This window comes from Phocoena phocoena, chromosome 14 (assembly GCF_963924675.1).
Source record: "Phocoena phocoena chromosome 14, mPhoPho1.1, whole genome shotgun sequence".
NCBI classification, from domain to species: Eukaryota; Metazoa; Chordata; class Mammalia; order Artiodactyla; family Phocoenidae; genus Phocoena; species Phocoena phocoena.
The window spans coordinates 84,087,037-84,103,773 of NC_089232.1; the positions used below are offsets into that span (position 1 = coordinate 84,087,037).

Here is a 16,737-nt window from a genome sequence, read left to right on the forward strand (position 1 = left end):
CCCTCGCCCCGTCAGTCACCGGGCTCTTAGCTCCTCTCCGTAGTGTCTCTCCAGATCATCCCCTTAGGGTCCCTCCACCTTGAATCTAGCCACCACCGTCGCCTGCCTCTCCCCTCTCCCCTCTCCATTCCTGCCCACGAATGCCAGTGGGGCCTCTGAAACGCAGAGTTCACCTCCGGCTCATTAGTGGCGATGACTCCCCCGTCATTCAAAGTATCCAACTCTAGTAATCTTGGATGGACATTCAAGGCCCTTCAAAGTATGGTCCCAGTTTATTCCTGTGCAAATCGATTTCTAAGCTAAAGTTGTCCGTTTACCTTGTTTTTCCTGAATACTACAAGGATCTTCAGGAAACTAGCTTCACAGACGGTCCTTATTTTTGTGAGTTTGTCCTCACTTCCTCCCGTGCTCAGGCGCGTGCCCTTTTCTTCCTCACATGCTGTACTTTCTTGGCACAATATCTTCTATTGAAGTGTAATTGTCTGGGGTATCCTTTAAAGCTTATTGCAACCCAAGGGAGCGTCCACTTGTACCTTCGTGCACGCAGCCACCGCAAGGCACTGGGCCAAAGGTCAAACTTGAACTTGGTGGTTAGCAAGTTAACGGAATTTATTACTGAAAGAGCTGCAATAAGTTGAAAGATAATTGAATCTCAAGAATTTTAGAAAAATCTAATGAATGATAAGCGATTAAGAATGTTATTGCATAACTTATGGAAGCCCAAGAGTCGAGCTTTAGCAACATACAGGAGCATAGAGCTCTCCAAAGAGACCTTAAAAGATTCAAGTCTTAACACCCTTAATTTGTAAATTAAAAATGGGACTCAGAGTGTTTTCCAGCGTGTTGCAACTTGTTTTGACTTGCAGCAGCATTAATCTCAACATTGTCTAAATTAATCTTGTTCTAGCAGCCTTGAAAAAAATAGAAGAATGTATTATTATGCACTGGCTTAAAAGGAATTACCACTATTTGGAGCAAAGACTATCAAAGATTATGTGAAGTCAAATTTTCATGTAAAATTTCAATAGACAAAGAGCGATTTGATTGGAATGAAATGACATCAAAAGTGAGACTGTGGCCTTGAAAATTAAACAATGTATAGAAGATATTGATGACTAGCCAAGTAAGCGTCAGTCACTTACACGATCATGAAAAAGGTAAGAGCCGTGACTACAGCAGTGTGACAAGGGCTGGCGAAAGAAGTAACTTCGGGGAGCCAGTCACGTATTCTGAAAGACAACTTGAACACAAGGTAAGACTTTAAAATCTGTACCATGAATTCGAATGACAAGTGGAGAAATCAAAGGCTTAGCATTTGTTCTGGTCTTTCAAAGGAAACTGGACAAAAATAGCATGGATTTGAGGAAAACAGTAATTGGCGATGAAAGGTGGTGTTTTCTCTGTGACCCAGAAACAAAGTGTCAAAGTTTGCACTGGAAAATTACAACATTCCCAATATCCCCAAAAGTGCACATGTCAAAGTCACAAATAAAAGGCCCGTTGCTTTGTCCCTCAGCCATCTGTGGAACGTTCAAACCCGGGGGTCAAGAGTCCATCCAGCTCGTCACACACGTGTGCTGACGGTCCATAGGGTGCCCACAAAGCAGAGAGTTGCACAGGGCCTGCGGCCTCACCACATCCAGGATCCAGTTGAAAGGGGGCTTTCTGAGAAACAGTGTCTGGCCAAAATCGGTTACCAGATGTATCACTTAGTTCAGCCTTTCCCTTGGGATGTTTGTGGAAGGCTGGTTAGGTGAGGATGTTGGCAGATATTACACGAAAAACTGGATATTTGGTCCAATAAGTTTAGTAAGTCCAATCAAATAGTTTTTTTAAAAATTTAATTTAATTTTATACAGCAGGTTCTTATTAGTTATCCATTTTATACATATTAGTTTCTACATGTCAATCCCAATCCCAGTTCATCCCCCCACCCCACCCCCACCCTGCCTTCCCCCCCTTGGTGTCCAGACATTTGTTCTCTACATCTGTGTCTCTATTTCTGCCTTGCAAACAGGTTCATCTGTACCATTTTTCTAGATTCCACATATATGCGTTAATATACGATATTTGTTTTTCTGACTTACTTCATTCTGTATGACAGTCTCTAGGTTTTTTTGTTATACAGTTTCTTAGAGCTTTCCATGTATATTTTGAAACTCCAAGAAAAGAAAATGATGTGCAATCTCTTCCAAATATATCCCACCCCAAATCCTTTTTACCCCAAGCAATGTGTAGGACAGTATTCCATCCTGTAAAGGGCCTTGCTTAATTAAGGCCCTTTCCTCCAAAGGACTTCTGGAAATATCAGTAAAGCAAATCCACCATTGAGCACATTAAAAAAAAAACGATGGGGTTCCTGTTTAAATGATTCCAGAGGAGGAGAGCCACCCGAGGCTGGTCTTCAGAGCGAAGACACTCATTTGGTTAAGTCTAAGTACTCGCGCTTTCTGTTTACTAGTTACTTCACTACCAGTCAGGAATGGGAGAATGAACACACGCATCTCTTTCTTCTCCATCCTGACGTATCAACCTGTAAGGTCAAAGAGCTCAGGAAGGAAGATGACAGCAGGGGAGAAGTTTCAACAAATATTGTAATCCAGAAAGGCCAGGGGGGTGAGACTTATCAGAGAAACAATCTATATCCTGGGTGCCTGCCAACAGGCCCCTAAAGAGAAGAGACGTGATGTGTGGGGCCCTCAAACGCCCTGAAAGGCTCTGGGAGCCCAGGGACGCCCCCTGGAGGCAGAGGTGAAAGTGGGATGAAAAATGGGAGGTTGGCTGAAAGTCTTCCAAGGCCATCTAAACCCCCTCCTCCTTTTGTTCCCTAGATCATCTTTGGGGAAATGTTCAAGCCCAGTGATTCCCAGTTCTTTGCTACCAATAAAATGGAAGCTAGATGTAATTGAGTTGTCACGGGGTAGAATACTAAAAATAAAGTTTGATAATGAATTGCTACATAGTTTCTAGCATATAACTTGGAAGAAGTTATGAAAGAATGACGTTCTATCAAAACAGCTTCCAATTCCATCTACTTCTTTGTGTGAGTGAGGTTTCCTGGCACTTAAAGCTATTCAAACAAAAATACCAGGATTAAAATTCATGCTGAACTCTGGCTCGTTCTATACAAAAGTAACATTCATCCACGGATACCTAAAATAATTGAAAATATCATTAAGAAATGTATTTCCTGTAAAACATTATCTTAATGTTTATAAAAATGTTAAAAGGATTTAAACATGAAGAAGGATTTGTGATAACTGGAAACAAAAATGTTTATAATTTCAATATATATGTTCTTTTGCAGAAAGGCATAATATGGTAATAAATGATTTTTAAATGCAAACATATATTACATTAGAACAAAATTTTGTGGGAGAAGTAGATAGAAATACTAGTTCAGGGAGAAAAAGAAACTGTGAAATTTTTGACTTCTAAAGAAGAAATGGTTCTTGTATTTTAAATATGGTTAATCACAGCTATCAAATTGCACCGATACTCCAGGAGACACACTTAAGAGAATACTGCAATGAATTTGTGTGAGAATTTATTTTGCAAACTTATTACAAAAATTTAAGTGACAACTAAAAACTGTGTGAGCGCAGAGATGGTTTTTCAAAATCCTTTAAGGAGGTTATACCAAAAAAAAATGTGGAGATTATAATTCTTAGACTGTGTGACATTTCACCTCTTCAGATCATGTTCATGTTATCCATTGCTGTGTAAGGAATCACCCCAAACTGATTGGCAAAAACTGCAACAATTATATATATTTTAAATAAAAAAAAAAATAAATAATATATATAAAATAAATATTTTTATCACAGTCCTGGGATTGACTAGCTCAGCCAAGTGTTCCTACTTAGGGTCTCCCATGCAGTTGTGGTCAGATGGTGGCAGGGCCGGAGGCCTCTCAAAGGCTTTCTTGCTCACAGATCTGATGGGTGACATGGTGGCAGCTGGGGAGGCAGCTGTAAGTGCAAAACCCCTACACAGGTTCTCTCTCTGCAGCTTGGGCTTCCTCACAAAATGGCAGCTACATACCCAGGGTGAATGTCCTGAGACTGAGAGAGAGAGGGTATCAGGCAGAAGTTATATCACCTCTTATGACCTAGCCCTGGAATTCACAGAGCTCCTCTGCTGTTGCATTCACAAAGTCCAGCCCAGGTTCAGGGCCAGGAGACAGACTCCACCTCTTGTTGCAGGAGTGACAAAGTTCTAGAAGAGCACGTGGGTCCAGGAATGTTTTTGCAGTCAGTTTTGGAAAATACAAACTGTCACGGATCACCACAGGGATAAGGAAGACAAATAAATCCTCTCCTGTGATTCTGTCACGGCAGAAAAATGGATGGAAAAATAGCTCTTTTACACGCTGGATGCGTCCATCCTGATTTTAGAGAGCCGTTCATCTCCCAGGGCAGGAGAATTACAGGGAGCACTATGGAGCTGAAAGGATCGCTCGCTTTGCTTCTAGTGGGACTGAGACCTAGTTAGTGCACATGCTTGCCCACACCTCCCGGGGCTGGGGGGTGCCAGCACCAAGGGTCGAACGCTTGCAGCCTCATCTCCCATGGGCTGCCCAGAAGCTCTGTGTTCCATTCAGTGCCTGTGAGGATTAGTCTGGGGCAAGAAACCGTCTTGGCTGAAAACATTTGAAAAAAAGTAGATATTTTCCCTTAACATGGAAGCCTTCAACATACTTTTGGTGTGTAATTGCCTCCATTTCCCCCCCCCCCCAGAATGATTTTCTTCCTTGGGAAATGTCAGTTAAAATTTACACCCTTACTGTAGTGAAAAAGATGTAAAAAATAGAAATGGCTTTCTTTTCAGACATTGTCACTATCTCTCTCTTGCATATGGCTTCCAGTAAGAGTTTTTTTTTTTTTTCCTCCTATTTCACTGATGGTTTGGCTATGGAATCTCAGAAAACTTGGGCTCTTGCCTATAACTAAGAATGTAAAGGCCTTACACAGAAAATGTTGAAGTATATAAGAATCAATATATACTATTTTTAGGTTGCATATCAACATAAGACTTAGAATTCAAGTCCCTTGTCTTAATCTAGATGCCACACAAAAGCTACCTCCTTCCTGTGTATAAAGGTGTGGAAATGGCCCAAGGGCTACTTTCAACATGTCCAGAACTTTGGTCCTTTTATCTACTTCAACCGATCACTTGGACTTGAAAGGTGTCACTTTCAATGGTGAGACTGGAGAACACTATCAGTTGTATATAATAAGTTTCCAGTAATTAAAATACATATTATGATAGCTGGGCAGGGGGAAGGAAGAACTGAATCTTATCCTTGGCTGTTATACCTTGCCATTCCATTTATCAATAGAATAATCATCTCAAGTCCAAAATATTTAATAGTATGGTTTCCTATCTCTATCTATCTAGCTAGCTAGCTAGTCTTTTAGATATGCCCAAATTATCCCTCCCGTTGGAGAAGTGAAAATATTATTTACCTCGCTTCGAGGTTCTGCTTATAGCCAGGTATTGAATCAGGTGGGAATAATATTGGGGAAAAGTAAAATGATCCAATGAGTTGTGATGCTCTACGATGTGTGGTTACTTAATATGCTATTTTTTCTTGAGTTCAAAAAACCAAGTTAGTTGTGGTCTTGTTAATAAGTTTAAAATGTATTGGCTGCAACTGAAAGATACACATGTAGTCCATTGACATCTAGACATCTTATCAGCTGGAGGAAATGCCAGCATAGTTCCTAAATTGAGAGTTTTAGTGACACAGCAAGATAGACTGGAGGAGTCACACGGCCAAAATTATCACTGCCATTTCCACCAAATGTTTCCAAGGAACTTCTAAAATGGTGCCTGTGGTAGGAAGTTGGCCATTTCCTCCTTTTGGGACCTCCGGATTCCAGCTCCTGCCCAGACTGTGCGTTCTCTCTACTGTCACCAGCAGCAAAGGAATCAGGACCCCCAGGCTGGCTCTGATCCTACCCCACCCCCTCAGCCAACATTCTTAATAAAAAGACCTTGTAGCCACTCTCCAAGATGGCCCCAGGGACCCCACCTTCTGCTGTTCACACCCACACCCTGGTGGTCCCCTCTCTTTGTACCCGGGTTGGTCTGTGTGACCGGAGGTGGTGGTCCGTCACTTCCGAGATTTGGTGAGTCAAGGCTGCAGCTTCTGTCTTGGACATCGTCTCCCTGCCTCGCCCTGGGGGAAGCCAGCTGCCCTGCTGTGAGCAGCCCTACGGAGAGGTCCCAGGGTCTCCGGCCAAAAGCCGGTGAGGAACAGAGGCAACCACACAAGGGAGTCTGGAAGCTGATTCTCCAGCGCTGGCAGCCTTGAGTCAAGAGTCTTGGTCCAGAGCCACCGAGCAAAGCCACTCCTGATTCCCGACCCTCGGAAACCGTACAAGGTAAGAAACACTTGCTGTCTTAAGCTGCTAAGTTTTGGGGTGCTTACTTATGCAGCAATATAGGACCAATATATCACTAAAATTCTATTTTATTTATTTTTTGCTGTTTATTAATTTATCTTTAAAGTTTTATTTCATATTGGAGCATAGTTGATAAACAACATTGGGTTAGTTTCAGGTGTACAGCAAAGTGATTCAGTTATACATATACATGTATTTATTCTTTTTCAAATTCTTTTCCCATTTATGTTATTACAGAATATCGAGTAGAGTTCCCTGTGCTATACAGTAGGTCCTTGCTGGTTATCTATTTTACATATAGCGGTGTGTACATGTGAATCTCAAACTCCCAATCTATCCCTCCCCCCCATCCTTCCCCCGCGGTAACCATATGTTCGTTCTCTATGAGTCTGTTTCTGTTTTGTTAATAAGTTCATTTGTATCATTTTTTGAGATTCCTCATATAATTGATATCATATGGTATTTCAATTTTGCTAGATATCATCCAATTCCTCTGCACAGGGGTTGTACCACTTTATTATCAACGATGTACAGGATTTGTCAACACAGTACGTGGCCACTTTTGGACTTTCGTCCGTCTGCTGGGTGAGAACTGATATCTCATGTCGTATCCATGTGCACTTATTATGAATGAAGTTGTCTATCGTTGTATGTTTACAGGCCACTCCATTACTTCATCCGTGACCTCTTTGTCCTGTGTTGTTGAACTTTCTCTTCTCAGGTTTTATATCTGTGTGGCCTGCCAGCTTGACTGAAGGCTTGTCTACTATTTAGACATGTCTAATGTTCAAGCTCAGGTGGTTTGCTCACTCCCCTCCACTGCCACGACCCTCAGTAAAGTCTGTCCTGTGTTGGATCTCCTCGTTCTATCCTCTGTGTCTCTGGCCTTGATTTCATATTTGTGATATCTTTATCTCTTTGTGCTACGTTCTGGGATACTGCCTCAGATCTGTCTCCCACGTAACATAAAATTTACCACCTTAAGTACATTTAAGTGTATAGTTCAGTGGTGCTGAGTACATCCATATCGTGCAGCCACCACCACCATCCATCTGCGGAACTCTTTTCATCTTGCGAAATGGAAATCTTATACCCATTAAACAATAACTCCCTCTTTTCCCCTCCCCCAAGCCCCTGTCACCCACCCTCCTTCCTTTCTGTCTCTATGATTCTGACTACTCTAAGTACTGCATGTAAATGGAATCATACAGCATTTGTCTTTCTGTGACTGACTTATTTCACTTAGCATGCTGTCCTCAAGATTCACCCATGTTGCAGCATGTGTCAGAATTTCCTTCCTTCTTAAGGCTGAGTAACATTCCTTTGTATAGACCACATTTTGCCTTCTATTCATCTGTTGATGGACACGTGGGTTGCTTCCACATTTTAGCTATTGTAAATAATGCTGCTATGAATACAGGCATGCAATATCTCTTTGAGACCTTGCTTCAATTTTTTGGGGTGTATACCCAGAAGTGGAATTGCCGGAACCTACGGTAATTCTATTGTTTAGTTTTGGAGGAGCTGCCATACTGTTTTTCATAGCAGCTGTATCATTTATATTCTCACCGACAGTGCATAAGAATTCCAACTTCTCTACATCTTCCCCAATACTTGCTCTTTTCGGGGGTGGGGGGGAACGGGTTTGGTGCATTTTTTTTTTTTTTGGATAGCAGCCATCCTAATGGATGTGAAGTGATAGCTCACTGTGATTCTGATTTGCATTTCCCTAATGATTAGTGATACTGATCATCTTTTCAAGGCTTATTGGCTATTCATATATTTTCTTTGGACAAATGTCTATCCAAGTCCTTTGCCCACTTTTGAATTGGGCTGTTTTTGCTTTTGTGGCGAGTTTTAGAAGCCTTTTATATATTTTTGGATATTAATCCCTTTTATATATTTTGGATATTAATCCCTTAGCAGATATATGACTTGCAAATATTTTATCCCATTCCATAGGTTGCTTTTTCACTCTGTTGATAGCCTCCGTTGATACACAAAATTTTAAATTTTCATGAAGTCCAATTTGTTTATTTTTATTTTATTTTTTTATTATCTTTTTATTAATTTATTTATTTTTGCTGTGTTGGGTCTTCGTTTCTGTGCGAGGGCTTTCTCTAGTTGTGGCAAGCGGGGGCCACTCTTCATCGCAGTGCGCGGGCCTCTCACTATCGCGGCCTCTCTTGTTGTGGAGCACAGGCTCCAGGCGCTCAGGCTCAGTAGTTGTGGCTCACGGGCCCAGTTGCTCCGTGGCATGTGGGATCCTCCCAGACCAGGACTCGAACCCGTGTCCCCTGCATTAGCAGGCAGATTCTCAACAAATGTGCCACCAGGGAAGCCCTGTCTATTTTTATTTTATTTTTGCCTGTGCCTTTGGTGTCATGTCCAAGAAATCATTGCTACATCCAGTTTTGTGACGCTTATGCCATATGTTTTCTTCTAAGAGTTTTATAGTTTTGGCTCTTATGTTTATTGTCTTTAGTGCATTTTGGGTTAATTTTTGTATATGGTGTTAGGTAAGGGTCCAACTTCGTTCTTTTGCATGTGGCTATCCAATATCCCCAGCACCATTTGTTGTAAAGCCTGTCCTTTCCCTATTGGATGGTCTTGGCATCCTTGTTGATCATTTGACCACATATGTGAGAGTTTATTTCTGGGTTCTCTAGCCTATTCCACTGATCGTTATGCCTGTGCTCATGCCAATACCACACTGTTTTGATGACTGGAGCTTTATAGCAAGTTTTGAAATCAGGAACTGTAAGTGCTCCAACTCTGTTCTTCTTTCTCAAGATTGTTTTAGCTTAAGGGTCCCTTAAGATTCCATATGAATTTTAGGATGGATTTTTCTTTTTCTGCAAAAAACACCATTGTGATTTGTCAGGGATTGCCTCAAATCTGTAGATTGCTTTAGGTGGCATTGTCATTTTAACAATATTAAGTTCTCCAATTCATGAGCATGGGATATCTTTCCATTTTTTAATGTCTTCTTTAATTTCTTCAGCAATGTTTTGTACTTTTAATTGTACTAGTCTTTTGCCTCCTTGGTTATGTTAATTCCTAAGTATTTATTCTTTTTTGATGTTATTGTAAATGGAATTGTTTTCTTAATTTCCTTTTCAGATTGTTCATTGTTAGTGTATAGAAATGCTCCAGTGGTTTTTCATCTGGGTTTTAACTTTTGCATTGTTTTCAATTTCAATAGCTATATCTTGGGATTGTCTTATGTTTTCAATTAGTTCTTTGATTTCTTTAATCATTTTAGTCACTTTCATCCTTTATAGTTCTCTTGTTCCGAATCTTTCTCTCCATTCTATCTACTGATTCTTTCTCACATGGTAAATTGTTTTCCAGTGGTTTAAAAAATTTTTTACTTGTAAACTTACTTTCAGCAAGCCATTAAATATGAGAATTTTGTGCGGTCTGTATGGAGGGCTTTTCTCTCCAGAGAAGTTTTGTATTTGCTACTGCCAAACACCCCAGAAGCATCAACAGCCAGGACCCATTTTTATGTTAATTTATCAGCATTAGAATTTCTGAAACTAACTGGGTAGTATATATTTGAACCCCCATTCCCCATGAGGGCAGATCTACGGCTATGAATTTTCAAGGGAGATATTTCTTTCCCCACCTGAGCTCGGGCTGACAGACAGACTTTCTTACGATCTTCCTGGGCTAGTGAGTAATATTTTATTTTAGTCTATACCTTAGCTGAGGTTGCAGGCCTTCAAGGGTTCTGCGTGGTGGTCTCGGTTGCAATGTCCTGCTTCACATGGTTCAAACCCTTGTTTTCCATTCCTATTGGGCCCATGCCCCTAACTTGCTGAGTCTGGCACCCTCACCCAGGACGGCCACTCTGAATCAGCTCGCTCCACGGGTCCTCTGCAGGGTTCTCTGACGTTCTTGTGACTTCAGGCTGGTACCCCTCAGAGTGCCTATGTCAGTAGTTGGCACTGAACACAACACCTGCTGCTAAGCTTCTCAGCAGATCTTGCTGCCTCTGTCCCAAAGTATCTTTATGATGAAATAGAAGGACATTCAAAGCCTTGTCAGAACCATCTCCAGAAGGACACTCAGAGCCTGGAGGCGCTTCTCCACCAGCAGAGAGCGACAGAAAGGGAAGGGTGGGTGGTGAGTCAGGCTATTTGACTATTTGGGTGGTCCTGGAGCTGTGTGCCCACACTGTGGAGAGCGAGCCCCATAAATAATGATCCTTGAATTTTTTTAAAAAAGCTCCATGGTATAGCTTTTTATTAACAAGAATGCTATTTCCTATTAAATTCAGAAGCCCCTTCTCCATTCCAGTAAAACACTGGGCTGAGTTGCTCTGTCCACTGACTGTTGTGTGCCCTTGTTCACTCAGATCACATATCTGAGTCCAGTTTCTGTAGGATGGAGAGACCACATGTCTGCCCAGCTCTGAGGATTTATCCATGGCTTTGAGGACTAAAAGTAAATGCAATCTGACCCACACATTTATTGTTTGAAGTCAGCGTGACCTTGATTCCAAAATTAGGTAAGGACTGCATAAGATACCACAGCTCAATTTCATTCTCAAAAATTCCAAGTAAAATATTGCCTAACAGAACCCAACAGTGTCTATAAAAAGTAATAATACATCACGTTCAGGTAGGATTTAGTGCAGAAATGTAAAGGTAGTTACCATCAGAAAAATTAGTGTCATACATTAGAGAAATTATATCAATAAATACAGTAAAACTACTCTGCCAAATTCACCCCCCAAATTATGATTTAAGATTCTCAAAAAAAACCTGTAACAATTGAAGGGTTCTTCCTAAAACTGATAAAGACTATATATTACAGCAAAATCCTAGAGCCAGGTCACACATAACAGACAGAGTTTGACCTGTTCTCATTAAGGCCTGGAGTAAGGCAAGGATGCCCACTCTCACTCACCCCTATTTCTTTAACATAACATTGGAGGTCCTGGCTAAGCTTATTAAGTAATTCAGAAATAAAATTAAACAAAAACTCAAGGAAAGAGAAGGGAAAACGTTCTGGCTTTCATTGGACTTCACATTTCTTTTTTCTCCACAATCTGGTTATAATCTCTTTGAGGCCCGGGATCATGTCTGATACTTTTATTAAAACCCAGGACAGTACCTACTGCAGAGTTGGTGGTAGATAGTAGTTTGTAAAAGGGGATCGTATCCAAGTTATGAAGTAGTAAAGATGAAATGAGAGTCCCATGTGGAAACGACTGTACACATGCTAGAGAAATAGGCTTTCATGACATCATCATTCATTTTCAAAAGCTTGTGTCTCCCCGGTGATTTCTCCCCTAACTCTCCAGCTGATTAACTCGGGTTCCAAGCCCCCAAGCCCCGGGCCCCTTAGACCCCGCTCGCGAACTGCCTTCTTCGCGCCAGCCAGCAGGTGGCGCTCGGCCTCCACCGGCCGGACCCCGAAGGGCCGCCCGGGCTCCGCCGCGAAAAGTCCCCTCCGAAGGGTGCCTCTTTCCCTTGACGCTGCTGCTACTCTAGGTCGTCGTCCAAAACTTGCAAACGGTCCCCCGCTCCCAGTGACAGTGCAGCTGTCGAAAGGCCCCGCCCCGGCCACACAGCTTCCCCGGCAAAGCCAGGGAGCCCGTGCACGAGACCCTCCGCCGGGGTCAGATCCCCTCGCCATCTGAGCCGACCACGAGAGGGTCACCGAGGCTGGGGGCAACCCGGGGCTGGCGTCTGCGCAGTCCCCCCGCCTCCCCGCCCAGAGGAAAGGACGGGGGTGGGCAGCGACCTGTCCTCCCTCCAGCCCCCCCTTGTCCCACCCGGGTCCAGCCCCACGCAGGGTGGCCTGTGGTGCAGGGCGCCGAAGGGGGCTGACGACAGGTGGACGGACGTCAGGCGACAGGCCTGAAGGGAGGCGTGGGTCTGGTGACCTGCTGCGCCCAGGTGCCACAGCCAGAGCCCGCTTCCCTGGGGGTATGATTATCAACAACAACGACGGCCCTGGTACTGCGCCCGGATCAAAGGACGGGCCCACCTGCGGACTAGCATGATGTCCACGACGGGGATGACGGGCAGGGCGCGGGTGATGTCCAGAGCTGCCCTGGCCGGCTGCAGGGCGCCAGCCCAAGAGGAAGGAGGCTCCAGGGCTGGGACCGCTGCCGAGGATGCGGGAACGTGGCAGGGTTCGAGCTAAGATCCCCAGGCTGCCTCTCTCCCCATCCTCCACCCCTACCCGGCGCTCACTGCTCACTGGTGATAGATTCAGTGTCAGGGCCGGAAACACCGCAGCCGCCAGGTCAGACTCGGTGGCGCCACCCGGCACCTGCTCGGCTGGGCCTGAGAAAGTGGCCACAGGTGAGACACCTATCCTCGCCTGCCTGTCCTCCAGCTTCCTTCTCCCAGTTCCAGTCCTCCCGGGACCGGGCTTCCAGAACCTGCCCTCCTCCCCTCACACCCCTGCGGAAGTGTCTTCCAATTTGAGAATATAAATATACGTACACGTATGAATTTTAAACACGTATCTATACTAACTATATATTTTAAAGCCGGGTCCAAAGGTTGCCACGTGAGGGCTGCAGTGGAAACAGCCGGCTGATACCCAGTCCTCGCCTGGGCAGGCAGTGCGGCGGCGCAGTCAAGGGTGAAGGGCGGTTTAATAGCCACCTGTCTCGGAACGTGGGCCCCGTCCTTCTCGGCACAGGGGCAGCGCGCAGAGGCTGGCGCTCAGGGCCGGTTACAGCGGAATTCCCAGGGCAAAGGGTCATAAGGAGACAGGGGCACTGAGGGGGTTTTTTTTTGCCCTTCCTCTAAATCTTAAAATCACGTTCTGAATTCCATGGAGTCTTTTGTCTTCTGATTCACAGCAGTTTCATTTACTCCAGAAGTGTCTTGACATCTACAGACACGTAGGCCTCCAGAGTCCACATTTATTTGAATGGTCTACCTCTCAGGAGTCACCACCACAGCAATTCCTTGGTTTGAAACCCAACCCCAAAGCAGAGAACTAATTTTTCCTTGACGGACTTAGAGAAACTTCTGGGTTTATAAACTTCCCAGCCCCTGTCAGCTCTCCTAAAAAGCAGCAGCGGCCCTTTGCCCCTAAGCGATAGCCCTGACCACACATCCGATAAGGCACTTCTCAGCACACAGGTTTCCAACACTTAGGGGGTGATAGAAGGGATGAAGGAGGAGGGGTTAAATAAAATGGCGCGATAGAGACAGAAAGAGAATCTTAAAAATCATTCAGAGTCAGGTATTGACTTCAGACATGTTTATTATAATCTTATACAGTCTACATAAATTTGAACTTGTATTTATTTGGGTTCAGTTATATAACATAGCATAATAAAAATCAAAGCACTGGTCCTCTGAAATAAAGCAGGCAATCACCATTCAATAAACACACTTGATTTATTTTGTATAAAAGGGTTAAGTTTACAACTAAACTTTTATAAAAAGTTTAGCATGAATAAGTACATCATTACACTTTGTATGCAGAAATATACATTTCTGCCACTGTACAAGAAAACTCTAATTAAAGAGCTCACAAGGTTTCACTCAATATATATATATTTATATATAAACATATACACAGCATTCAGTAGGCTTGCGTCAAAAAGGTAATTTCTGACCGAAAGACTTCATTTAAGTAACTGAATACTGGATCCTTCTGGAATTCACGCTCCACCTTTGAAAAAAGGCAAAGTCTGCTTAAATTGGGCAATTCCTTGTGATTTTAACGTTTTCGCTCCCCATGGTGGGAATAGTATATAAAGAAAACCTTCCAACTGCAGAAAGGGCATTTAAAAGTCTCTTTCATAAATAACTAATATCACAGTCCATGTCAGAAAACACCCTGGGGAAGTTGATCATCCTTAGTTTTCCTTCCATTTTTAGAAAAGGTCCCTTTGACTTGTTCTCCTTGGGAAAGGGTTGGAAAGTGAGTTCAGCGCCTTAAAGAGCCCGTGGAGTTGTTGTTATTATTGTGCAAAGGAAACAAAAAGTCAGCGCCTGCAAAAGACTGGGAGAGCAGGGGGTGTTAGGAGATTTTAACCTAAGGACAGAGGCGGCAGACTGGTGCCAGGAGGAAGCCGCAGTCTGAACACTTAACCCAACACTCAAACGTTGGGCAAACCCCGGCGTCCAGATGCAACACACACACTCGGCCTGGACAGCGCAAATTCAACATTAAAACAGCAGAGGCTCGGGGGGAAAAGCTTCCCAACGCCATCTCTTATTTGGATCTCCAACGGCAGTGCTCACAGGCGCCAGTCTGCTTCTTGTAACAATTATTTGATTGAAAACAGCCCTTTCGTTAACAGATAGGGAAGTCAGAATCCCACATCACAGGGTCTGAGGCACAGGGCAGCAATGCTCGGGTTAGCTGAATCCCAGAGGGCTGCAGTTTTGGGGAAGGAGGATCCCTATGGAATTTGCGGCGATAAGATTAATTATATGGAGGTTAGTACCTCATAGTACCAGAGCGATAGCAGAAAACAGCCGGAGTATGTTACATGCCCACAGAAGCCAGTACACATTTGTCTCCACCACCTTCCGAGTAAGTTACTGGCATCATTTTTTTTTTTTTTAAAGGTAAATGTCGTGGGATTTTGAGTAACAGGAGCTAGAGGCCCCTTCATGTCTAGAGTACGTGTAAACAATGTACTACGTGTAATACAACGAAGTACACATTCATTTACCAAGCCAAAATTTTTACAGATACGCAAGTACACACGCGCGCGCGCGCACACACACTCCAAGCGCCAGTTCAACGCGAGGCACAAGCGAACACTCACCATTTATTCAGCCACAGAGCGCTTTGCTGTCATTTGACATTAACTCAGAAGGGAATTCAGAAGCCTGCGAAAAAGGAGATAAGAGGCACAACGTTAGACAATCTTAAGGAGAAAGGGCCTTTTTTAAAACAGCTTTTTTTAAACAGCAAGTTCCATTAAATACGTTAATGCTACATTCAGACTCAAAGACAGATGCATTAACAGGTCAGAACTTACCAGTAATTTCACGCACGACTCAATCTACACCATATTTGTAAATAATAATAATAAAGTTATTAGCTCATCAGTAAGTCACCGACTACGGCCGGCCGTCTGGACAATGGCTCTGCCAGGGGCAGCCCAGGCATCGCTGGGGGTGCGCGGAAGCGAGTGGGGCATCGGGAGCAGGTCTTACCTGAAAGGACAGGATGCTGATGTCCGTGTTTAGGGTGGTCAGCGGCGTCCTGGACGCCTGGCTCTGCCCGGGCCGCTGGTGGTGCAGGCTGACAATAGTGGGGTGCGAGTCCAGGGCGATCTGCAGGTCCAAGATGTAGTCGATGACGTGCTGCAGGATTTCCATCTTGCTCACCTTCTTGTTCTGGGGGATGCTGGGCACCAGCTCCTTGAGCTTGGAGTAGCAGTCGTTCATGTTATACAGCAGGCTCATCGGGTCGTCCACCGGGGTTTTGCTCCGGGAGATGCCCAGGCTGTGGTCCGAAAGGCTGTTTTTCCTAACGGACCTCACTGGACTGAAGGCTTTCATGCTGATCGCGGGGAATGAGAGACCGGGAGGAGGGAGCGGGCTGCCCCGGAGCTCAGTCCGCCGCCGCCGCCGTCGCTGTCGTCGCCGCCGCCGCCGCCGCCGCCTGCGGATCTACCTGCCCTCGGCACCGGGCTCGGCTCAGAATGAAGCTGAGAGCCCGGCCCGGCGGCTTTTATTAGGGCTCGCCGGGGCAACACGATCCGGCTTCCCTGCGTCCCCATTGGTGGAAGTCAGCGTGTCCATCAGGCCTGACGGGCTCCCTCATTGGCGGACGCAGGCGCGAGGCGAGCGCTCGGTCCTTCCGCGTTCGCAGCCAATCCCCGCGGGGTGGGCGGGGCGGGCGCGAGCCCAGCTCGGGTGGTAAATAGAGTACAGTAAGCGCCGAGCCGGAGGGGAGCGCAGGGGAGCGCAGGGGAGCGGAGGGGAGCACAGGAGAGGGGGAGGACAGAGGAGGAGAGGAGCGGAGAAAAGGGAGAAGGCGGTCGCGGACAGGGTGGGGGAGGGGGAGACGGAGACCCCGGGAATCTAAATGTGCATCTTAATTCTACTCCCAATGGCTAGGCAGGACCCTCCCCTTAAGGTGTCCCCCGACGAAGAAGCCTCTACACCTCGGAGCTCTCAGCATCCCTAAAATCACAGCGACACAGGCTAGGTCTGCACAGCAGAGGGAAAGTCACCACCGTTCCCTGCGCCTCACGGAATGTCATCAAGATAGAAAGCATTTCTGAAGAAAGTGAAAACGCAAATAAGTTTGCCATCGACAAGTGACTTTTGTAGAGTGAGTTCGGTCTCTTAAGATAAGGAAAAGCTTTGTAAAAAAC

The 16,737-nt window shown here is 44.8% G+C and overlaps 1 protein-coding gene across 1 annotated transcript; it reads right to left on the minus strand.

The window, feature by feature from the left end:
* Positions 1–15,181: 15,181 nt before the first annotated feature.
* On the minus strand, positions 15,182–15,916 carry ID2 (inhibitor of DNA binding 2). Its single transcript, XM_065891426.1, has 2 exons — positions 15,569–15,916; positions 15,182–15,238 (listed from the first exon to the last, which is right to left on the minus strand). The coding sequence occupies exons 1-2, from the start codon at positions 15,914–15,916 to the stop codon at positions 15,182–15,184; spliced, it is 405 nt and encodes a 134-aa protein (XP_065747498.1).
* Positions 15,917–16,737: the final 821 nt, after the last annotated feature.

What these genes read in the sequence shown, in the direction of transcription:
- ID2 (XM_065891426.1), bottom strand. Translation starts at nt 15,916, where the DNA reads ATGAAAGCCTTCAGTCCAGTGAGGTCCGTTAGGAAAAACAGCCTTTCG. An exon ending in TCAGCATCCTGTCCTTTCAG is followed by an intron (nt 15,239 to 15,568) that starts GTAAGACCTGCT and finishes CCTTTTTCGCAG; the next exon opens with GCTTCTGAATTCCCTTCTGA.